The following is a 24,887-nucleotide window of genomic DNA, read 5'->3' on the forward strand; positions in this document are numbered from 1 at the left end:
TGTGCGCACTGGGGATCATCATGGAACGCTGCACAAATATCCGAACGTAGATGTCGAGGGATGATGTCGAGGATGACGTCAGAAACTGTGAGGCGGCCGCTATGTCGACGGCTCTGAAACAGCCAGACACCACTTCGGACGTGTTGCTCAGCACACTGTGACATGCAACGGCTCCGCAAGGGCTTCGCTGTTCAATTATGCCCTCGTTTTCCCCTCACGCGATAAACGCAGCAGAACAAGAGAACGCATGCAAGAAATATCTCGGGCTGTCCTCCGAAATGTACTACATCCGAAAACAAAAGAACCTGTGTTGACCATGAAGTAATTCCTGCTCCTACATTCACTTCCGGAGCCTGTACTACGCCGAAGCACAGCGTCCGAATTTGGCTTCTGTTACTTTGAGGGAGCCGTGATTTGAAGGTTCGAGTGATCTCGTTACCAGTTTGTGTTGCGAGACTGTTATTCGGTTATACTGCGATATATAAAAAAAGAAAAAAAAGTAGTGTTGACACTTATGAAAAGGAGGTTTACGTACATGGGTCTTCAAGTGATTTGATAATCAAATATTAATTATATGCCGGTATTCTGTCCCCGATGATATTACCATGCTTTTCTTTCAGTGCATACATCTTGCCTTGTCCTATTCCTAGCTTTCTTCTTACTGATTTAATGCTGCGTCCATATTTTACGGCTTCCTCAATCTTTCCCACGTTATCCATCCTGACTGGGATGGATAACGTTCACTCTCGTTGAAAATAAAAGTGTACAATCATTGCATTCTACCGGTGCTAACATATGGGGCAGAAACTTTGAGGTTAACAAAGAAGCTCGAGAACAAGTTAAGGACCGCACAAAGAGCGATGGAACGAAATATCTTAGGAGTAACGTTAAGAGACAGGAAGAGAGCGGTTTGGATCAGAGAAAAAACGGGGATAGCCGATGTTCTAGTTGACATTAAGCGGTAGAAATGGAGCAGGGCAGGCCATGTAATGCGTTGGACGGATAACCGGTGGACCATTAGGGTTACAGAATGGATACCAAGAGAAGGGAAGCGCAGTCAAGGACGGCAGAAAACCAGGTGGGATGATGAACTTAGGAAATTCGCAGGCGCAAGTTGGAGTACGCTAGCGCAAGGCAGGGGTAATTGGAGATCGCCGGGAGAGGCCTTCGTCCTGCAGTGGACATAAATATAGGCTGATGATGATGATGATTCTGTCCCTATTTCATGAATAATATTGAGTTATTTCGTATCTTAACTGCATCCTGTTTCACGCACAATTACGTAAACCCCCATCGGGTCTCCCTGTGCGCCCTGCAAAGCAGAAGTTCATTATACAGGGTGTTTAAAAAAAGATTTAATTATGGGGTTTTACGTGCCAAAACCAGTTCTGATTATGAGGCACGCCGTAGTGGGGGACTCCTGAAATTTTGACCACCTGGGTTCTTTAACGTGCACCTAAATCTAAGTACACGGGTGTTTTCGCATTTCGCCCCCATCGAAATGCGGCCGCCGTGGCCGGGATTCGATCCCGCGACCTCGTGCTCAGCAGCCCAACACCATAGCCACTCAGCAACCACGGCGGGTATAAAGGGTGTTTCAGCGAACACTTTCAAAATTTATTTAAGGTTGCCTGTGGCACATAGCCCAATTATAGTTAATGAGGTGGCCTACTCAAAGAGGCGGACATTAATTGCACAAAAATTGAAATGCATAATCGACGAATTAACAAAAATTCACTAATTAGGTTTTTAACTAATTACCTGATGGCCCAAATTGCAATTTACAAATTGTAGCCGTGGAGTTCGCAAGGCGGATCCACTTAGAATTAATTCTCAGGATGACACCAGTTTCGAGATATTAATTCCCGAACTTTGCGGAGAAATGCATTGGCGTTCCAGTTAAGTTCTTAACAAAACGTCGCTTCATGCATTGAAGCACGAAATTAACTGGAACGCCAATGCATTTCTCCGCAAAGTTCGGGAATTAATATCCGGAAACTGATGTCATCCCGAGAATTCGTTCCAAGTGAATTTGCCTTGCGAACTCCATGGCTACAATTTGTAAATTGCAATATGGGCCATCAGGTAATTAGTTAAAACTTAATTACTGAATTTCTGTTAGTTATTAGATTACGCACTTCAATTTGTTGTGCAAGTAATGTCCGCCTCTTCGAGTAGACCAGCTCATTAACTAGAATTGTGCTAGCTGTCACAGGCAACCTTTAAGAATTTTTGAATGTGTTCGCTGAAACACCCTGCATATTTTTTTAGAATTCTCGGAAGTCACGCGTTCTTGTTGGGTGACTCTACGCCGGTCGCGTATTATGCTTTCCGCGGATGATTCCCCTCGCGAGAGAGAAAAAATGGAGGGCGAGGAAGATGGCACGGCCTTTTTTTTCGACGAAGACGACGACGCTCGACCGCAATCAAATGGTTCATATGAATCATGCTCTGGAAGCGTGGCTGTATGGCCGTTACGACGCTCGCTTTGGGATGCGGTTTCGAATTCCGCCTCGGCAAGGAAGTTTAAATTCTTTTTTTTTCTTGGTATCACCATTTTCTTTTTTTTTTTGCCTCTCTGTTTGGCGGCGCGGTCGGTTGTGCCCCGCTGCCGGGCGCCGATGCGTAGCAACACCCCGAATAAAAAAATACTGCTCCAGTCAGGTAGACTGCTCTCTCCCTGATAGTGAGATTATGTGTGGATCATCAAAACAGTGATGCGTTTATTTAGGAATACCATCGATCCCTCAACAGCAGCCACAGTTGTGCCTAGTCACCAACAGTTCAGCGTGTTTTCCGTTCGGAGGCGTTCCGCCGGTGCCATCCTCCTCACCCTCCTTTATTTCTCTCTCTCTCGCTTGTGGAATCATCCGCGGAAAGCACAATACGCTCTCTGCGCGCCGGCGTTTCCTCTCTTCTGGGTCGGCAGCTGTTTTGTGACGCGGCGCCATGTTCGCGTTAGGAATCCCTGACACAGTTATCACGTCACTGTATGGCTGCGCCAAGGCCTGTGCAGCGCTTTTGCGTCCGCGCGCGCGCGCTCATGCACGACAACGTACATACAAATTGAGCCGCGTTTCCTCCACGCGACGGTCCTCGATGCGCGCGCGCCGCCGCACACGGCGTGATGAAGGGCTCGCCATTGAGGCACCCTACAGATGATGATGATGATGATGATATTGACTTAGTGGCATCTCGTTTGAAACACGCGGCTGAAAAATTGTCACCTAGCTTGCTTGAACTAACCAGATATGCCATACACGATTTTTAGGCTGTCATTTTGTGCCTCTCCATAATCGTTTTTTTTTTCTTTCGGTTTCTTAAATCTTCTTTCTCTACTTTGTACCGTTACTTATGCCTGTGACAGATCCAGTCTTATCAATCTCTTTCATGCTTTCTTTTCCTACCAATTCTCAAACTGTCTCTTGCTCATGTGGACTGCAGGTTGTTCATTGCTTTCATCCACTTGCCATATCGGCGCTTCTGGAAGGTGTACTTTACGTGCGGGTTTTTCTGGGTGAATACCACAGTATTGCACTGGAATGGGCTGAGTTATCTCCAAAGAACTTCTTGGGCAATCTGGTGGTCCATAATAAGAAATGTTCTATCCAGACGTTTGCTGGAGCAAACGCATGCCTCATGTTGTTCCGAATACAGTGGACTATCACTTGAGTGAACTTCAAGGGACCCAAAGGAATATTTCACCCGACTGACAGTTCACTAAATTCAATATTCACTAGAATATGGAACTGCATAGGGCACAGCGGACATCCAGTCAAATGCAATTTATGGAGTTATGGTTTATGGAGGGTAACAGTTACGTTGCTACATATCTTATTAAAAAAATTAATTTGCACTGCTGCGCTTAAAGCACAAGAAGTAACAACGCTCTCCAGAGAGCCTATGTTTTTGACCACTTCCTCTGGCCCAGCTTGTTGCTGAGATATGAAGTTTCGCAATTTTCCAAGGCATAGGGCTAGATTTGAAGGATTTGCATCTGCCTCCCCCACTGCATCTTCCTCGTCGAACTCTTCTTCGGGACGAAGACAGGTAACGTTCGGCACAGTAACGAGCTCACTGTCACACTGCATATAGTCTGCAAACGGCACATAGCTGGAGAATGATGTCTGTAACCAGCTGGATGTTGTTCGTTCAACTGAATTATTCGCTATTCAAAAATTTGTTTGACTAAAATATGTTTGCATAGAATGCATAGAAAACTAGCCGGGGATTTTCTAAAGGTTCCTTATTCTGAAATATTCGTTCAACCGACGTTGATAAAACTGAGAGTTTACTGTATTTGCTTAGATAAGTTTTTGTTTTGTGGCAACGAGATGGAGCGTCCAATAGCAAGGCACATCTCTTTGTGGTATCGTACCATTTCTCCCTTCTAATTTCGTCCGTGCCACTCGTGCAAATATCAATAGTCCTTTTTTGTTTCCATCTTTGCATCCAATTTACATTCTGTTTTTATGACTTTCTTTTATGGCCTCCTGGTTGCCTATTTACATTTTTTAATTACCCTGTACTTGATTGCCCACTTTCTGGACATCTTCCTCCAATCTGTGTCCATTCGTGTTCCTGAGACTTTCTTCAAAAGTAATTTTGCCGAGATTATTATGATGACTGATTTATTGGCACCCCCTTTGAAACGGGGCGGTGACAAATAGTCACCTAGGCTGCTAGATTTAATCAGGTATGCTATACACGTTTTTCATTCCAGCATTTTGGAATACATTTAAATGCTTTTTTTTTCTTTTTTCTTCCTCAAAACTACTCTGTCTACCTTGTACCACTCACTACCTATGCCTGTAACAGATCCGGTGGTATCAATGTATTGCCTCCTGTTTGTTTTCACCAATACTCCAAGCAACTCTTGCTTATCTCGACCGCTGACCAGTTGATGCTTCCGTCCAGTTTAAATCCTAGCGCTTATAGAAGGTGTACGTTACCTACGGGTCTCACTGGGTGAATCCCTTCGCAATACCATTAGTGTGTACTGACTGCCCTCCGGATTCTTGTTGCAGCATGCACATACCTCATCTAGTTCCGAATATATGCTCCGGTATGTTTTTGTCTTTAGGCAACCGGCTTGAGCCTCCAATAGCAAGGAACGTCCCTTCGCGTTATCGTACATTTTCCATCCTAGGCACTCCGCGCAACCTGGCAGAGGGCGCGGCACTTAGGTAAGATTGCACTTGCCGGAGGCCAGGGGAGGGAGACAACGACACAGAGACCTATACCTCACCACGTTTATGGCTGTTTACACTCGCTATTTATTACAGTATATCCTTGAGTAAGAACCTCACCCGTGTTTCAGCCACAGCTCCTACTTGGCTGATTAAGTTTTAATAAATATCGGCTTGTTTCCTCCTGATGGTGGTTTGCATATGCTACATCTGTACGGCAGCGCCTCGGACTCATTATCTTCCTGGTGCAATTTTGACACATAAGCGGGAACATAGCCACACGCTTTATATTTTTTCAACGTATTTTGGTATAGCTACTAGTGCGAAGAAGACACAAAATCTGATACGAGCGTCGTATTTCATGAGCCTAGCCAGCACATCTAGGTATCACCACGAATAACCTGACGTCAAATTCACAAAGCTTTTCGTCGTACGTTTTCTTTGTCACTGTCCTGCCGCCTTCGCTGATAATATGTCGAGCATCGTGATTGGCTGAAGTTCTGTCCTTCGAACAATTTTAAGAGCATTTTCGGAGTCCGGGCCCTGGGTGGTAGCTATTGCGACTGTGAGTGGAAAGCTTTATTTCTGGTAAATAACCAACCACATCCCCACACGCACTTACACGTCAATATCAGGTGAAAACAGGCAAACACGGAACACATTTCGAATGTCAATACGTTTACCAAAAAAATTCAAAATAGCTCACATTTTTCGAGAAGCTTGTTTATTTAGGCATTTAATACCCGTGTCACATGCGCACACTTGCGAGGCCTTACAGTCGACGGCCTTCAAAATCTAGCACCTAAAAGTAGTTGTAGCGGTGCTGCACCGCACATTTGAAAAGCTGTTGAGTGGTTCAGGCGTTTGTCGCAAGAATTTGTGGCGCTGCGAATCTTTATTTTTGTTATCATGTCACCAAAAGTTAAATTTTAAATCCACATAATAGCACAGAACTTTCTTTTATTTTTGTTGAAACGTTTTAGTAAGTAGTTTATACATTGCGATACATATATGTTTACTTTTAAAAGTGTTGAATAGCAAAACTGCGGCAACGCTTGTGCCGCTCGATGCGGCTGCCATTGCTCAAAGGCCATCGGGGTTTCGATAGAGTTGTAGAGTGCTCCGTTGACTCGATAGACTATTGACTCGGCGGCCTTCGAAACCGCCCTTATAGCAGCTCCAACTTGAACTTTCAGCCAACGTACAATCGGGTGGAAGGGCTTCCAAACACGGGTATGAGAAAGGCGCTGCTACTCTTATAGAGAAAGAAAATCTGAAATGTACTATTTCCTCTTAAGTGTAAATGAATACCGCGGACAAATATCAGTGATTGTTTTTGGAAACGCGATGGTAAAATGGTACATTTTATAAAGGAATGGAGCCGTCTTGAGACAGGCAGGTTTCGCAATTAGCGCTTTGCAGTATTCCAGGATGCTTTTTGCTGTAAGTGCGTTACTCAAGTTATGAACGTTGACCGAGCGAAATGAATCAACTATTTTATAGTGACCAGATTGAGAATTACAAGCCCAGCACGTCTGAAAACGATGGACGAGGATTCATCGAGGGATATATGAAGAAGATTGAAGAAGTGAGACAGGAGGCATTGCCAAAGTTTCAAGGTGAATTTCCGCTGTTCCTCTTCTGAAAAAAGTTGGTGTAAACGTCAATAGCGACATATGAAACTTTATGTTAAGCTTATTGGGGCAATAAATTTGTTGTCATTATTAGGTGTGGTGCCTGTAAAAAAATGCTGTTTAAAATTTTTTTGGTGAGCATATCTTGTAAACTGTTTGGGCGACCTCTCACAAAAATCTGGAGAGTTAATTTAGTTAAATGGGTAAAATATGGAGTACACTGACTTTGAATTTTATAGTAACAACATACCAAAAAAGTCACCTACAATTTCGATACTCCCTAATGTGAAATTTTAGCGCAGCTGTATACGCATTCTCATTTCGCGATATCTTGCCTGGCGGAGATAGTGTCTCGTGCGGCACGTTGCAAACGTGGCGAAGCTTGGCGCGACTGCCAAGCTAATCTGCAGATTGCGAGAGCCAGACGACGCGCGCTACTCTGCCTCCATCTCGTAGCCATCTTCACCGCACTATGCTTTTCTTATGACGCTTTCGCCGTGGTCTCCTGCGCTTTCCGCCTCGGGGGTTCTGCTGCACCCTCCTGTCCGCTGTCCGCCACGCACCTCTTCGCTCTCGCCGCTTTTGGGTGTATAGAGGGGAGCAGGCTCCGTAGCCTATGTCTCGTGTAATCTGAGGCCGCTATTGCTCTGGTAACCGGTCCTCCGCCGTGGTGAGCTTCTTTGGCACAGGTGTTCACCTCCTAATTACCGGCTATCGTGTGTAGTTGTGTAGGACTGGGATCCCAGGATATTTTCGTCTCTGCAGTCAAAAACTCAACCAATCAAAGCGGGAGGCGCGCACCGCGTGCACCGCTGGGTTCCTTGCAACACCACCAGAGGGCGTTCGCCTCCGCTCATCCGCGGCAGTGACGCCGTCGGGCGTGCTGCAAAAGACAAAAGAAAAAGAACCAGAACGCTCGCCTTCACGCATAGCGTTGGCCACAAGCGTTTCCAGGTAAAGATTGCTGTTGCGCTGCTGTTGCCGGGAAGCGACAAATGTAGCATTCGAATCAGGAAGGGACGTAACTGCATTTTGATATATGTAAAAAAAGAGGCCGCCTAGCTACTGATTTCATTTGTGTTCTGGAAAGACCACGCGTACTTAGGACTCCCAAAGAGCAACGTGAACACGATGAGAGGCGTCGGGAGCAGCAACGTCAATATGCACAACGGGGCCGTGATCTGGCTTGGCAGGATGCAGCGGTTCCTGCCCAAAGGAAGCGACGCACAATTAGGACGCCTCAAGAGCAACGCGAATTCGATGAGCGATTGACAGGAACAGCAATGTCAATATGTACAACGGCGTCGTGCTCATGCTCGGCAGGACCCAGTTCAAGGCTACGCCAAAGTGGTCTATGGGATCAGCTGATACCACAGCTTCGCTGGCCAACCACCTTCACAGCGTGAATTGGAGGACATTTTATTTGTTAGCTGCCTGCACGCATCGAACGCTGAAGGTCTCCATACTGACCCAGCAGCGCCAGATTACATTGTCTAGCGTAGGGAAGAATTAAAGGTTGTAGGGTAGGAAAGATTACAAATTAACGATTCCCTCTAACTAGCTCTCATCTCGAGTGAAGCGTGTCCCTGTCCTGGATATGCGTAGTGTAGAATTGTACATGTCGTGTGCGTTGCACGGATGTCATGGATCAGACAGTATTTTGTTTGTCAGTTCCGAGCAAGCCACAAAAAAGAAGCGCGTCTTTAAAGCGTTTAGCTTTCTTTGGGAACTAACCGCGGTATTCTGGTGAGTGTCTAATTCCTTTGATCGGCTGATCTCAAAAATCGTGCAGTGCAGCACCACCGTAAGAAACTGCACTACTGATACTGGTGGTATCGTGTGGTGCCGCACAGTAAATCGGAAGTCAAAGGAGCATTCTCACAATCTTAGCTCGTAACAAATAGCGTTTTGAGAAGCGTCGTTCAAACGCTGCACTTCATGGCGAAGGCGCAAAAGCTGTCGCTTGAGATCCTGCGCCACCGTCCGCCGCGTTTACGGCCACAAACGGTTGCAGAAGCTGCATCGCGTTCGGATCTGGTCCTTAAAGCGGCGCTCGCTATGCCGGTTGGCTCACTCACTCACTCCACATAGCGCACCAAAGTGCCACATATAGCCACCTCAGAAAGCGCTGCTTAATGCAATCATTGGTAGTAACCGGGATTCGTTCTTCGTAGCTTTTTGCTTGTCAAAATTTTGTCTCATTTCTGTCCTAGCCGAAGCGGCTGTCGTAGGGCAATTTAGTAGGCGGCTGAGTACGGGGCCTACATGCCAATGCTGAGACAGCTGCAACGCACCGTGGGTATCGCCCGGTGCAAGCTGTCCACGAATATGGAGAAGCCAACTGACAGGGTGATCAGTTATTTAAGGAGGAACCAGACATGCAGTGATGCTTATCAGTGCTCACCGACTCATGTAGTCTTGTATACATGAGAAAATATTCGAAATGCATAGTCTTCTGGCAACAACAGCAACGTCCTCCGTCTTCGTTACAGCTCATTTGCTAGGCTATTGTGAGGCTTGCTTATCGTAGCCATACGGCTTCTAAGGACTCTACAATACAACGACCATATTCATTGTCAAGAAATACTGCACCCGAAAAGTCAAAATCCTGCCACCAATCAACGAATTCAAGCCATGTAGTTTTTAGACTCATGTATTTCCGTGTGCACGAAATTTACAAGAGCAGCACTGCTTTGAAAAAAAAAAACTTACGCCGAGATTGTTTTTATTTATATTATTATTTTTTTCCGTGACGTGCGCTTGGAGTTTGAGGTATGTGCTTTCAAACAATGTTCATTTGCGCCCGAATTCTGGCGCCAAGTTTCTAACACAACCTTACATTGCGGTAAAAAGCCCCAGATTCATTGAACCTGCAAGAAAACGAATGGCCTGTGAATAATTGAAGCTCCGGTACATGATGCTGTCCATCGGAGCGGATTTTAAAGCTGAATGCACGCCACTAATCAGAGCTGTGGTTGGCCCTGTCTGCATTTGGTTCTCTCTGCGACTGTGTGTTCTTAAATTGTGGAAGTCAGCTCGGCCATGCATGCTCTGTGAAACAGAGAATCAACGTGATCGCCCAGTCGAATGTGAGGATTTGGTTTCATGGGCAGTTTTCTTCCGTTCGCTCCAGCATGTATCAAGTTTCGCACGGTATGGTGCTGCAACGGTCTATCTCTCGCGCACTCTGTGTACTCCCTAATTCTTGCACTAGTTTTGTGTGTGTAATCTCCGGACTTTAGTGTTCCCGTCGCTGCAAGCAAAGCGCAATAACATAGGCATCCCTGCATGCACGCAGATACGCTTTATAGCGCAGCGTCTGAATAGCAGAGCCGGACACGAAAAGAAAATACAAGGTGCATAAATGCACAAGGAAAATACTGAAAACGAACGCATACCGTATTCAACCCTATGCTGCGGGATGAAGCAGGGACTGTGTGGGGATAGAGCGCGCGGGCCTTGCATTTCTCTATTACGCGCTGCTATGATTATATGCACGTGCAATGTGCACCGACTTCGACACCGCTCTTCGATTTTTTGCTGTTCGACAAAATCTACGTAAGCTGTTGTCACACGTCTGTGAAAAAGTCTTACAAAAGTTTCCATCAGCACTCCTATAATAATGTGAAAAAGCACATTTTCGGTAGAAATAACAATGCATCTTATGTAAATTGGCGCCGTCTTCCATCGGTCTGGAAAAAATTTGCAGACGAATTTCTGCTGCAACAACCCCCGAGGGGTATTTTATTAGGGGCGAAGCTCCTTATAGCGGCACCCGTTCCGTCCCCGTCGTCGTAGTAGTAGTGTGTAACCAGTCTGAGAAAAAAAATCCGAAGTTGTGTCCGTAGCGCGGAATCGAACCAGGGACCCCTCGCTTCCGAGCGCGCGGCGTTAGCCCACTACGCCACGAAGCAGACATGTACACACGCACCACGATGGCAATAAATACCCAACATTAACGAAAGGCCGCGTTTCTAGCGCGTTTCTAACGCGTTTGTGCTAGCGCGTTACGGCCCGTGTAAGAAGCTGGTGTAAGACGCTGTGGCCTCTCCGCCTTACCTTCAACGCGTTTCGAACGCGCTGCCCAAAGCGGTGGCAAGTCAAGTTCAAGTCGAGGAGCGTTTATGAATACGGGGGGTATACTCTCTCAGCAGTCATGTGATGGCGTCGGCAAACGCGGTGCACGTTCCGACATGTGTAAATGGCTGCGTAAGACGCTGTGGCCGCTCCCCCTTACTAGAGAGTACTGCACGTTTCTAACGCGTTTGTGCTAGCGTCCCCTTAAGCGGGAGATCCGATGATTCCCTCCGGAGCTTCGCCCACTCATCATCATTCACCCCGTGGATATGCTGTGATTTTTTTTATTTCCAAGGCATTTTAGACGCTAAACGTCCTAAAGGGCCTAACATTTCAAAAAAGGTTGTAGCAATGAACAGTGTCATAAAATAAAAAAAAACTACCGTACAACTTTTTGACATATTTTCACTGCATTTCGGATGCTAAAAAACATTTTTCAAAAATGTTTTGCATGATAGATTGCGTTGGCCTGCAACGAAAACTTAAACGAAGCTCACGTGGTAAAAAATACTGCTCAAAGTATTTCTTTTGACTGGGTCGAAGTCGACTGTACAAATTGGCGCGAAGGCACGATAGAGAGGCGTGTGCTAAATGCAACTTTTGCGCAGTACCAGCAGCACCCGGTTAGCAACACCGTCTACATTAACAGCTATTTTCAATGCGAAGTTGATTTTATTCCCTCATTTTATGACCACTAATACAAAAATAAAACGCCTCGCTTCTTACCGGTGTTGCCACGAGCTCTTTCCTTATTTTATAGCAGCGAACAGCAGTGGGAGGATAGAACAAAACGATGGCGAAAGCTGCAGCTCTGCGTGTAGCTGTGCTATCGAACGAATAGTTTTGTTTTGCTGCACCATAACCAAGGCGGTTGATAGCACTTAACGGCAAGTGGAAAATTGGGCGGTTGATACTTTGAATATCCCTGAATTTGAGTGCAAATGAACGATCGCAAACAAAGTCGCTTTTCTTTTCTATAAAGCTATAAACAAATTTGTTGGCTGGAACGAATGCTGAAAGTTGAACATACTGATGTTAACGTTACTGGTTCACGCGTTTAGTGGCTTCAGTAGTGATGCACAGGACAATTGCACAGTTTATGTATTATTACAGTAACCTTGGCTGTTCATTTGAGCCTTTGGTTTACGTTTTTTTTTTCAACAGAACGGTTTCTCATAGGCAATGTAAAAACCTTCCTAATTGCTGGGACGTTCAGCACGACAAATACGATGCATTGGCACCTGCTCAACTTTGCCGCAAGACAAGAAATACAAACTAGAGTACAGCGAGAAATCGACGAAGTCGTAGGTACCGAGAGGCTGCCTACATGGGAAGATCGCAGACGTATGCCTTATACCCTTGCCTGCTCCTGGGAAATTCATCGATGGAAACCGGCACCGCCGCTTGGAATGCCAAGAGAGTAAGTCAGCCCGAATGTTTTGGGTGTTTGCGTGTGGCCACGTGCTGAGCAGAAGCTTATGCTACAGCTCGATGAATGACAGTTAAAAATAGTAAACACATTGCGTTGCGCATACAACATTTGATATTATTTCTACTCAGAGACTCTAGAGAAAATATTTCCTGGTGATTTTCGCCAGCTTTGGGCTTTTTAAGCACGCGACTACATGAATGCTTCTTCTGTGCGTACTGATATTGCCCATAGCACAAACGAACTTTGTAGGTGCCACACAATCCTACGCTCAGATACTACCAGACAGTTCAAGGGATCTACGTTGACCACAGATGAGGAGGTAATAAGACGTAAACATTGAATAATCAACCGTCAAGAGTTCTTAAACTGCACTAAATAAAACTTGATGTGCGGATAACCCCCCCCCCCCCCCGCAAAAAAAAACAGATCGCAATCTGTAACTACATTTTCCCGAGACACTCAGTGTCAATCGCGTCATAAGGATTTTGGAAACTAATTGGTACTACATATTACCTACACCACAAATCAGCTAAAAAATTTATTCCAAAAGCATGCACACTGGGCCCGTGAAATTTAGATGTTTTTATGAGCATGCATTCGACTAAAATGCGCATAATTATCCGTAGTTACCTGCACTGTGCATTGAATGCCTCAAGGACACCAAAAGTACCTGAGTCTGTCTGATTCCATTGTTTGGTTTATGACATGTGCCTTTTGAATATATCTCCCGTAAATGATACAGAGGTACCGGTCACAGTTGTTTCAATCAGAATTCACAAGGCAGCGACGTCGCTTCGGGACAACCGAAATTCACTTTAAATTTATAGGTATATACTTTTGAAGTATAGACATTGAACAGTCTTTTCTAGACCTTTTTTGACGCTACATTCCGACTAGAAACCAGGTCAACAGGTGTTTTGGGCTTGCCTCCATATTTTCGCCCCGCGAACGCAGACTTCTCCTTGTGCTGTTATCCACACGTATCAGTAATCAGCCGTATGGTATGCATGGAATTTAGGCATGCCAACTTTCGTCATGAATTTAGATAACACCCCATGTCCATCATATCTGAATAGACGTTACCATAGGTAGAATTATTAGACACCTTCGTTTCTTCAGAAATCTCAGAGGCATTGCTTTAGCAGCTTCCATGTACTTCATTACGCACTTCTATGCAGGGCTAACGAGGACATCGTAGTTGACGACTTTATCATACCAAGAGGTACGGTCGTCCTGTTTAATTTGTGGGCAGCGCACTATGACGCTGATCTTTGGCCCGAACCGCAACGTTTCGACCCTAGCCGATTTCTTGACAAGGATGGCTCCTTCGTGCCTGAAAAGCTCGAAAATGTGATCGCCTTTTCAGTGGGTGAGTTTGTTTTTAGTCATTTCAATTCCAAAGTCAAAAATTGAGAGTAGATAATCTTCATTGAATAAATATATTGCAGTTTGGTCGGCGAAGGATTCACTGACATGTTAATTGCATGCCAAGCTTATTTGGAACTACGTTCGACTAAAGGCGGCTGTGATTAAAGAATATCATCAAATTTGATAAGCCCGTTCCTAATAAATGTCATTTAAATTACGGCATTCCCCCTTTATACGAATATTCGGTATAGAAGGTGCTTGCCGGCACCAAGAAATGCAGCAGTAGATGCTGTGACGTCCATCTTATTGTACATATGATTATCGAATAAAAAGAATAACCATGACAAAATAAGCTTACTATACCTAGAAAGTAACCATGCCTTTGAAGCTCACGTTCACAATGCTTCCTGTTTGAATGTGGTAGTCAGCCAAGCTACAAAAAAGTACTACAACAGACACGTATGATTGTCGCCTTGATTATGCTTCAGCAATCTGATTGGAGAACGTTCTCCTGAATGTTCCGGCGGGTCCATGGAATAAAAATGCTGGGTGGGCCCACTGTGACTCTAAAAGAACTCCACCGTGGTGTCAAAGAAGTTCTTACTACGCTTAACGAGTTCCTTTATTTACTTTTGGTTGTGTTGTCGCTATGAAACTTGTAATGCTCTAATTAATGCTTACGCAAATCCCGCAAAGAATTTAAAATTTAATTAAGTCGTGAGTGGGAACCGGCATCCAACCATTGCCCTTGAAAAACTTCAATGGTGGTTCCACCAACTAGCATGGAAATGCGTTCATCAGTGTTACTATGTTTTCTAAACGCAAAAAATGAAACGTTAGTGCATTTTTTGTGTGTCAGGAGAAATGGTCATCTAATAAAGCAAGATATATCAAAGCGGATACTTGCTGCTCTGGTCCAATTCAATGTGTACAGCATAAAAATGGAAAATCATTCTCATGTTAATCTGTTGCGTGACAAAATGTTACTAAGATATGGAATACACACGAAGCATGGTACCTAAGGCGTGGCCACCATTGGACATTTTAGAGAACATAAGTCAGTTTATTGTTCTGAAGCTTAAATACTTATACAAAATACCTAAACATGAGGGCTGTAGAAAACCATGAAATTTTTCAGTTGGCCCAATTTTACAGTAGCTTCTATTACATTAGCTAGAGGAAAGGCCGGAAGGCTGCACGTTTCTTGTTTTAATATTTTCTCCCTCTGCTGCATCCCTTGACGCACCATGCAGACACGTTGCCTCAGAGTGGACGGCATTCTGTGTCTGAGCACGAGGTCGCGGGTTTGATGCCGCCCGCAGCGACCGCATTAATACCTAAGTGCCTAAATTTTGGTGCTCGTGAAAGACATCACCGTGGTAAATGTTATTACCGCACCCTTCACAATAGCATAACTCCAGGCCGCTACGCTGCTTTCGTGCTTTAAGCACCAGCAAACTCTCTACACTGCCTTTAAACAGACTCATTATTACAAAGACTGCTGTTCTTGTATATTTATATAAGGCGAGCGTAATCCTTAAAGACGTGGGACAATAATTCTACAATGAAACTTTCCTTTGTAATGTTCAGTAGAACACGTAGGTGACAAAACACCAATGATGATAAGATTTACGTTGAGTATACGTGACGGAAAGGTCACTGAAAAGTCTGAATCAGACAATTAGTTAGCGACTTCAAAACTGCGTTCCAGCCTTGCCATCGCGATGCAGTAACATAACATAAGGTGCAAAGGCTGGAACGAATACAAAAATACACTGGCTTCTTTTGTTGATTGCGAACTTAGTTAAAGAATTAAGAGAATCTTCTAGACCAATGGCAACCCTATCATCCGTTTATTTCTAAATAAATGAGACGACTGGGCACAAAGATTGCATTTTCGAGTTGATAACAAACTCTTCTTGTCCTTAGTGTTCGTCAGAGACAGATTTCCATTTAGTGATCTTGAAATAGCAGATATAAAACGCACGGACGATTACGATGCTCCCTAATGCGAAATTTGAGCGCATCTCTATGCGTGTTTTCGTTTCGCGATATATTGAGGCAAAGAATTTGAGAGGAACATGTAGCAGAGTTGGCAATCGTCGTATATCGGATCTGCGAGTCAAGCTCGTCGGCTTTTGTACATGACTCGTCGAAGGTACCAATGTAATCGCTGGTGCCGCTTGACTTCCAGAAAGTACAGCACAATTTGCGTCGCCCATACAATCAGATTACAAAACAATTGCAAACCATGACAATAAAAACAAGCGCGAACGAGACCAAACCAAGCAAACCAAACAAGTGCGAGCGAGAGCTGACGCGAGCAGACGATAGTACGAAACAAGCGGTCCGGCTGAGACCAGATACGAGTACGCATCGAGCGGTCGCGCGGGTCCGCATGAAACCAGTTTCCCGCGCGCACGTCAGTGAAGGGGCCGCTCTCATTGGTCTCCGCCGTTCACAGCTCGCCTCTTCCATCGTTCGCTGCTGTTCTCGTTCGCTCGGTTACGCCGCCGCCTACGTCCGCCGCAGGAATTTCATTCATGTGCCTTTATTAGTTTTCCTAATAATGCGACCGAAATTATGCCATATTTAGAATTCTGGTTCTACTTTTGTCCAGTTTTGCAGGAAGGTGCTAAAGCTACGAAGCTGCCGTTTGAAACTAACACAGGTACATGAATGAAATTTCGCCTCCTGAATGAAAATTCCTTGAACTCTAACTCATCCAAAATTTAGCCTTCTGGAGCGTGTAGTTGCCGGGCTGTTTACAACAGAAGATTGCGATGTTTGGCAATCTTCAAAAGCAAATTATCCAAAAAAGTGGTCGCAGTTTCACCTGAAAGGCGAAGCATCAATTGCGATAGCAAATTTGTAAAGAGCTATACGGAGTAATGATAATAGCTTGATCAGCTGTATAAACTTGGACATGCAGCAGCACCGGCAACACACAGAACTAATGTCGACGCTGTCGGCGTTTTGCCAGCGTTCACAAAAAATGCGTGCGGCGTTGCTGACTGTTGCCGGAGCCTCTGATATAAATAGGCACTGGGTGCCGCAGCTAAACGTCACCTCCCTTTCCTACCCCTCCCCCCCCCCCGGCCTTTCGCGCGTCGGAAGAAGGCGCGTTTGCTCTACATATATGGTGATTGTAAAGGAGGAAAGAGACGCCTACTTCTGCAGCCCTTAAGGAAGCATGGCGCAGAACGCGCGTTTGTTCTCCGCCGTGGGTTCACTCCCCGTGAAATAGCGCGTCCCTCGCGCCCTGTCACTCGCACATACAGCGTTCGGCGGCGCGCGGCGACGATTTCATCTCCATTGACGTCATACGGAACCTCACGGCAACGGCGACGGCGACGCCGACGGCAGAAATCTGCTTTGGAGTGTCCATATAATTGCTATCGCAATAAAAGTAACAATTTAACACTATTTTGCTGCAGTCTAGGAAATAGATAAATACTTCCTAAAGCTACAGAGCAAGCCGAAATGCAGTAAATGTGCTAGGTTTTTCTAAATACTGGTCACAACTGAGACACAGTTCGCAAAAAGCATGTATGTCATGCTTGTTTTTGAACATTTGTTTCTAAATCACATTAATCAATTTCTTTATAGTATATATACTTGGGATCTACAAGCATGAAGTTTTTTTGTGGTATACACGACAACTTTATATCCTAAGTAGAAGAGCCGCCAGGGTTGCTCCAAAAGTATTGAAAACGGGGGGGGCTCGTGTCACCGTAATGGGACCGCCACCTTCAATGAGAGCGTTTGACAGCGCTTGAATGACAACGCTGCCATGGCCACAACCACATTACAACCACAAGTACCTAGTGACCTAGCAGCCTAGTGGCCCAAGCTATTAAACACTTCGGACCACTAAGTTGGCGTAGAAGGAATGACGACGATAAAATGACGAGATTCAAATGACAAAACTGGACGGACGACGATAAAACGCCTATGACGACATCACGGCCATGAGCACATACTTCGTAGACCAAGCTGGTAGACAACTGGGGGCACTGGTTCAGCCTAAGAAACTAGATAGATAGATGAACATGTTCAAAACTCGCGAAGTAGACAAATAATGCTCATCGCACTAAACATCACGTATAAAGGTTTACGCTCGAGAAGCTTTGAGCGCGCATATACGAGTGAAAATCTAGACAGGAGTTGGCTAGCGTAAGGACAAAGAGAAATAATAAAAACTCGGTTAACAAAGGAAGTAAATTTTGCAGGCAAGAAATCTTATTCGCAAAATGCTGCTTGCATGTTTAAAAGGGTGAATAGTGGTTGGAACGAAATTGTGCATATGACAGATTTTATTTGAAGAGAAAAACAAATAATAGATCTTTAGATATATAAATTGATCTGTTCAGAGGTCTTCAAGACAGACGGGCCACTTTAGTACCATCAGAAAAGGTGTCAACGGAAGTATGTCGAGGTGCGCTGTTCTTGCCGCTATCTAAACAAACGCTTGGTGATTTTTATTGTTGTTCATCCTGTGCACGAAGAATCGGCCGAACCTGTTGATCTTTCGAATTTAGAAAAAAAAAGTCGCAGTGGCATCAAAATACTTGAGGCCAAGTAACAGGACAATCATCTGGAAGTTTAGTTATCAAATAAATTATTTGTGTTGGAGAGTATCAGAGTAAAAGCTTCCAGGGGAACGTGGATAATTATGTAGCTGAATATGAAATATAGTATGAAATCTTGGTGATGAAAGTTGCGATCTTAAGTATAGATGATACAGATAACGGATTAAATTGTAAAGCAGCCGTGCATGGTAAAGGTGGAAGCCAGCGAAGCTGCGACTATGGTGGATCTACTATAGGAAGGCTTTCGAAGAGATGCACTGCCGCAACGCATCAGCGGCTATTTCATGCTCTTGGGCGAGCCGCACGCCGCCGATCGTGGCCAAGTCTCCTCCGAACGAAAGACGGTCACAGAAGGCACACCTTGCGCCTAACGCGTTGCCGATGAACTATCGCTGAAGCCTCACCGTCGCCCCAGGGAAATACGAGTATTCCGATGCTGTGCAGTTGCGGCGGCGTGCATCGCGCTTGCGTTGCTCTTCAATGGACCGCTCCTCGTCGGTGGTATTGGCCCGCCGGCGCCCTCCGGCGCCGGTCGCACCGACGCTTTTGCTCACGTCGGAGCTCCAGGCGGGCGAGCTGCTCTTCTTCCGTGAGGGAGTCGCAGCTACTCGACGTGGTGTGTTTCGAAGGACCGGCAGCTACTGCACTTCCTGCGGCAGCAGCTTCACCTCGTTTTCGCGCCCATTCGAGCTGCTGTGCGCGTTGGCGCTCCTTCAATTCCCGCTCTTCATCCTCCGAGCGAACGTCACGCGTCCCTCCCATATCGAGTCCAAACGGCAACTGCTGATAACAGCGCTAGCGCGATCTCTACATCACGAGACAAAAGGGCACAACGATTGGCGGGGAAGTGCCGCCACCGAGTATCGCAACACTTGTGAAAGAAGCATAGGCAGTGACGATGCGCGGCGAGGGTGAGGGGCGCGGGTGGGGCGAGGGTCGAGGGCCGCCGAAAATTGTTCTACGCGTCGTTTTGTCTACGGACATATTCCGCCAGAACCTAGCCATATACAGCTTCGCTGTAAGGAAACCAGGGAACGCTTACACTACAGCCACACACAGTAGGAATTCCATTTTCTACATATTCACACAATATCTAACATAGTCGATTTTATCAAGGCTCGACTACGTAGCTCACGCATATTAACTATGATACTAGTGAAACAATAGAACGCAGCATGAAATGCTGGTTATAATCAGTTCAAGAAGCACGATTTGTTTTGGACAAAGAATATGTGTTAGATAATATAGCAAGTGATATGAGGCACATAATGAAAAGTCACTAGACAACTTTCTAGCATATCTACTTAGGTGTAATCGAGAGGTTACCGTATAAGATTACCTTTCTCCTCAAATTGTAGGCATTATAAACTTCGGACACACATTTACATAGATTCCGAGTCGTAACTTAGTAGACTTCAGCGTTCCGCGGCCAAGAAATTTGACGAACCGGCTATTCCTAATGGCCGAGCATCATCCTGTCTCCTCTTGGCTGATAGGCAACTGACGTATGCTTCGAACGTGACAGTGTAGCTTCTTGAGATTGCAACAGTAGTTTCCATTCGCCCGCCGCATTAAAGTCTTCGGCTAAGTCTGCTTCGGTAATGTCCGTGAAATGTTAACAATTTAAAATTGGCCGAGTTGCAACACTCGCTTTTGTGGAAAAGATTCATGAGCACAGTTTTGTAGCAAAGGAGACGCTGTGCCGAGTCATTTCAGAGAAGCTGATGAGACACGTATTCTTATTTGCAGGTCTATTTTTTAGTTTTACAAAGTGTACAGAAATAACCTTCGCTATACAAGCCTTCCTCCAACACAGCCTAGAAGTTCCACAGACAGCACACCGCACGATGCTTTGAGCATCCTACCCCACCTCAACTGCTTTTCCACTCCCGTGTGCTTTTCTTTGACTAGTTGCACGAAGTATTTAAGATTTTTAGGCGCAAGAAATGGTATTACAATTTATCGCATGGGAAATGTTTTCGCCTGTACAAACGTGGTGAAATTACACGTAGCGCAGTTTCGATAATTGAAATGAAATGGAGTGAAAAACTGTAAAGTTAGACTGAATGATTTTTAAACGCCAATTTGGTGTGAAGATGTGTTTCTCGTGCGTCGGTGTGAAGCCCTCTGTTAATTATTTCTCTGTTGACTCTTTGCCAAAAAGTTATTGTGAAAATTCTGGTCTATTGTGTTCTGTCGGCAGTCAAGTTCGTATTCGTATGTTTTCTTGGATTCAACTTTTCTGAAGCTTGATTTCTTTATTGCAATGCAGGAAAGCGGTCATGCCCAGGAGAGGTGTTTGCCTCAATGGAGATATTCCTGCTGGTGACATTCCTTCTACAGAAGTATCGTGTAGTCCTAGAGCAGCCGCTACAGTACGACCTCGACGACCCGACCACGAGTCTTGACAGATTGGATCATGTCAAAGTTCGATTTGTGCCCCGTCATTCAGCTGAAACTTGAATTTGTGGAAAAAAATAGTGGATACATGTTTCCGAATGCATGTTTCAAGGCTTCATAAGAGCACCCTTATGAGTCAAAGAGGTCATGCTTCTAAGTAAATAAAAAAGTACTCCGCTTCACAATGGTCTGTTAAATAAAGCTAGCACGATATTGTCGACTATGTTGCTTTAATATCCTCACAAAGTTTTACACCTGTACTCTAAGGAGCTGGTCTCCTCAGGCATAAGTGAGAAGCATCCGTACTTACTGGATGCTTAATGCACCACCCTCATTATATATGTACTATTTATAGAAATTTACCTAGTAAAGCAAAGGGGCACGTTGCAGGAAAAGTAATTTACCAGTGTTTTTGCTTTAGGTTCGCAGCATAATTACGCTGAGCTTATATACCTCAATTCATCATCGTGTACAAAAAAGTAATGGAAACAAATAAAAATGTACTGCCTCTTTTTCAACTGCACATGGGGTAACAAAAATTGACATCCTAAGCATAGAGCCAAACATGCAGAGAAAGGTGCCATACTAAAATACCTACTCTTTTCCTCTTTTTCACATCCATCACGCTAGGAATATACTGGAAGCAACACTGTGCCCTGTGTTGTTTTTGTCTACAAATATTCGGCAGCATGTTACACTCCTGTAACACGTGAAGGTGAAAACCTGCTGCACACTTGGTAATGCATTAAGTTGAACGATCTGAGGGGTCAAAATCCTTTACGTTGCATCCTCTCAGCAGTGTAATGCAGCACTCGCAGTCTAACGCCTTGTTCCTGGCGCTTCGCACTGCGCACCTCGTTTCTCACTTGGCGAGCATCCTCGGCCGTAGAGTACTTCCGAGGCCTACGGCGCAATCCGCTAGAACCCGGGCGAGCGTCCTCCATCGGCGTTTTATTGCGATAGCAATTATATGGACACTTCAACCGGATTTCTGCCGTCGCCGTCGCCGTCGCCGTGAGGTTCCCTATAGATAAAATCGTCGCCACGCGCCGTAGGCCCGAGCGGAAGCGAACGGGGACGCGCGCTATCACGGAGAGCGAACGCACTCAATCTCCCACGCGCAAGCAAGGAAGCGGGAAGCCAGCGCCGGCGGGAGCGGGAGGTGGGGGGGGGGGGGGGGGCGCACTTCTACTTTGCCAACAACCGCGCTCGTCTCGCCCGCACCGTCTCTTATCTCCCCACGGCTCTGACCTTTATGCGCCGTGCATTCGCCGCTCAGTTTCCGTTGAAGCGATAGACCGCACGTACCTTCGCCGCTGCGGCGTATATATGCGCCTGCTGCCAGCGTTTTGACAGTCGTTGTCTGCAGTCATTCAGTGGGATCTATTCACGTTTGTTTGTGCGCGCTCACACCACGCTTGTTCATTCATTTATTAATAGTCGGGCCACATTTTCCAATGCACGCTACACATGCAATGCTGCCCGGATCGGCAGTGGAGAGCTACAGGTGTGTCCCTTCGCACGCGCTGCCCACGGGAAGCGCTTCTCATCAACACCACCGTTTCACACGCGCCTTCTCGTGGTCATCGAGTCTCCCTTCATGTCGGTCTACGTACGCTGCAGCACACCTGCTTACTTAATCAGCTCATGTTTACTACAATTTATATTGCTACCAAAGCCGCCCACCTTACTTCGTATGACATTGCTGGGTTGCTATCGCATTCATTGCTTCGCCCTTAGGGCGAAACTGTGACCTTTTTATCGCTTCGCAGCCGACTATCGCCACAACCACCGCCGCGTGACCTCAGCGACGCAACAGCTATTTTTCTGGGTGCGCGGGTCGCTCGTTTCCCTCTCCACCCGCCCCTCGCTCGGAGAGGTCTCGCGGTTTCTGCGCGCCTCCACTCGTTCTCCTCTTCACCTGGCGCTCGCTCGGAGGTCACGGGATTTTTGGTAAACGCTCGACTAGACACCGCGTTTTTAACAGCGTAGCTATTTAAGCTTTCCGTAACTCCGTTAGTCGTCCGCAAAAAACTGCGCCGAGCTATGACGTCACCTCGCGTTGCCTAGTAACCGCCGGCGAAGTTGCGCGCTCGCTTCGCCCGACACAGACACGGCTCCGCCGAGCGCACGCCAGCTGCGCGCTACTGCGCGTGCGCCCTGACGTCACCCCGGCGCGTCTGCGCTCGCCGCCACTACACTGTGCATAGCTTTCGCCCCACTTCCCCTACGACTTCGCCACCAGCTGTGCACTGCAGCGCATGCGCCGCCAGTAAGACGTGACGTCACGCCCAATGGTGCATTTTGTGCAAAGCAATTTTGCCTTGAAATGCACTGCTCAAGATTCGCTGCGTTTGCCAAGATGTGTGTTACCAATTCAATGCTTGGCACTAGGACTCTTCGAAAGTGAGAATGAAGCTCTGTGCGTACAATTAACGAGTCTGTGTGCGCTCCATTCCGGTTAGAGCCTTGCTTAGTTTGCTAACACAAATTGTGCAAGGCAGATCATACATGCCTACTGAAGTTGAATGCTAGGGCTACTTCAGGGTGCTCATAACATACTTCGCGTGACTTAGTGCTCATATGCAATGCATTATTATTATTATTATTATTATTATTATTATTATTATTATTATTATTATTATTATTAACATCATAGTTAGCCATTTCTGCATGGCAACCGGTAAGGCCGCATGCTCGCTCTGATCGTGCCCTTTTTTTCGGAAAACAGTAGTTCTTCCTTTGTGAAAAGTGTGAAAAACATGTACCTGCTAAGTGTGTAACCTTGCCGGACGACGAACTGCAGCTTATAAAGTGCGGAACACGCTCCTTTTACTGCAGCCTGTGAGACTTAACACAACACTGTTAAGCCTCGGGAGAATGACCCGGCTTAGGGTTGTTAATATCGATGAACGATTAATCGATTAAAAGTATCCCGCAAAATGATTAATCGTCATCGATGTCCACCTTTCATTTAATCGACTGAATCGATTAGGCCGGTTCGATTAATCGTTGTCGAGAGTTCGACAGAAGTGGCACGAGGATTTTTAAATCGTACTGGAATGGCGGCCCACGAGCAGTGTCTGTGCGGCGGGGGTCGAGCGACTGTCGACTGTCTTTCCAAGTTCAGAGTGATGCCGAGCCGAGCACTACCCCTCCCCCCCCTCCCCCCCCCCCCCCACCGCACACGCCACCACGCCGCGCGAAGCCGGAGGCTTGAAATGCCCTCACAATTCAAGGCACACATGGCAACCCAGTCGTTGATCGCAGTGCCACTCCCAGTCCACTAAAAATGTTTCACAGCATGCACGCTGGCTTAGACCACGTACTTTACATATAGCGATGGGAGTTCTATATTCTCGCATGCTGCTTGTGTCCCATTCAAAGTAGGTGTCGGTTTCACCCAAACATGCCAGTCAAATGGCATTCCTTCGCTCTGTAGAAAAGGTTAAGTGGTTTAATATCCTAAATCGCTCTTTTTTTCCCCTGTGTACGTTGCAATTTTTCGCATATTTCAGTTGGACATCACCTTCCACTTTTGCCATTTTTCTTAATTCTTCTTTAACTGTACTGTACTGGGATCAACTAGTGCAATGTACCTTAATAAAGCGAAGCTATATATGTCTATAGTCGGATACAACTTAAGTCTGCAGTGAAGCCCCGCCCACGCCCTTATAACCGCCAGCCACTGTTCCTACGCGAGGCTGCAAACAGTTCGTACTTCAAAGTTTCCTGGTTACCTAAATAAGGCGGTAACCACAAAAATAAAATTATAAACACGCAATTTTATACGTTTTCACTCAACTATTATAGTGGAAAGTACAAGTACGAAAAGTACAGTCGTATCAAGTATGACGCCATTTTGAAAACGTCGCATCACGACGATTTTGCTTGCTTGAGTGATTACCTGGCGGAGTAACACAACCCCGCGCGGTCCGTTGGCCTTTTTTGCCAACTGCTGTTTCTAAAGTTGTATCCTACTATAGGCTAAATCATTGGAATCGTTAGGCGCAAGTTGGAATACGCTAGCGCAAGGCAGGGGTTATTGGAGATCACAGGGTCGCCTTCGTTCTGCAGTGGACATAAATATAGGCTGATGATGATGATGATGATGATGATGATAGGCTTAATCATATATGGCTAGGCGAATTCGCCTGTGTACACAAAACTATCATCATCAGCATTGGCTCGAGTG

General features: G+C 45.8%; 2 protein-coding genes across 2 annotated transcripts in view; one reads left to right on the forward strand and one right to left on the reverse strand.

The window, feature by feature from the left end:
* The window catches only part of LOC125946980 (cytochrome P450 2C23-like), a 61,440-nt gene extending 40,540 nt beyond the window's left edge, over positions 1-20,900 (forward strand). The window contains exons 5-8 of the mRNA XM_049671236.1: positions 6,693-6,808; positions 12,065-12,320; positions 13,511-13,701; positions 20,565-20,900. Of these exons, the coding sequence (XP_049527193.1) occupies positions 6,693-6,808; positions 12,065-12,320; positions 13,511-13,701; positions 20,565-20,755 (754 nt within the window). The 3' untranslated portion in view covers positions 20,756-20,900. The remainder of the gene's footprint in view (positions 1-6,692; positions 6,809-12,064; positions 12,321-13,510; positions 13,702-20,564) is intronic.
* Positions 1-24,887, reverse strand: part of LOC119459200 (cytochrome P450 2C23-like) — a 331,343-nt gene that overhangs the window by 98,703 nt on the left and 207,753 nt on the right. The gene's annotated exons all lie outside the window — the stretch shown is intronic.

Source organism: Dermacentor silvarum, chromosome 7, assembly GCF_013339745.2.
Source record: "Dermacentor silvarum isolate Dsil-2018 chromosome 7, BIME_Dsil_1.4, whole genome shotgun sequence".
Lineage (NCBI taxonomy): Eukaryota > Metazoa > Arthropoda > Arachnida > Ixodida > Ixodidae > Dermacentor > Dermacentor silvarum.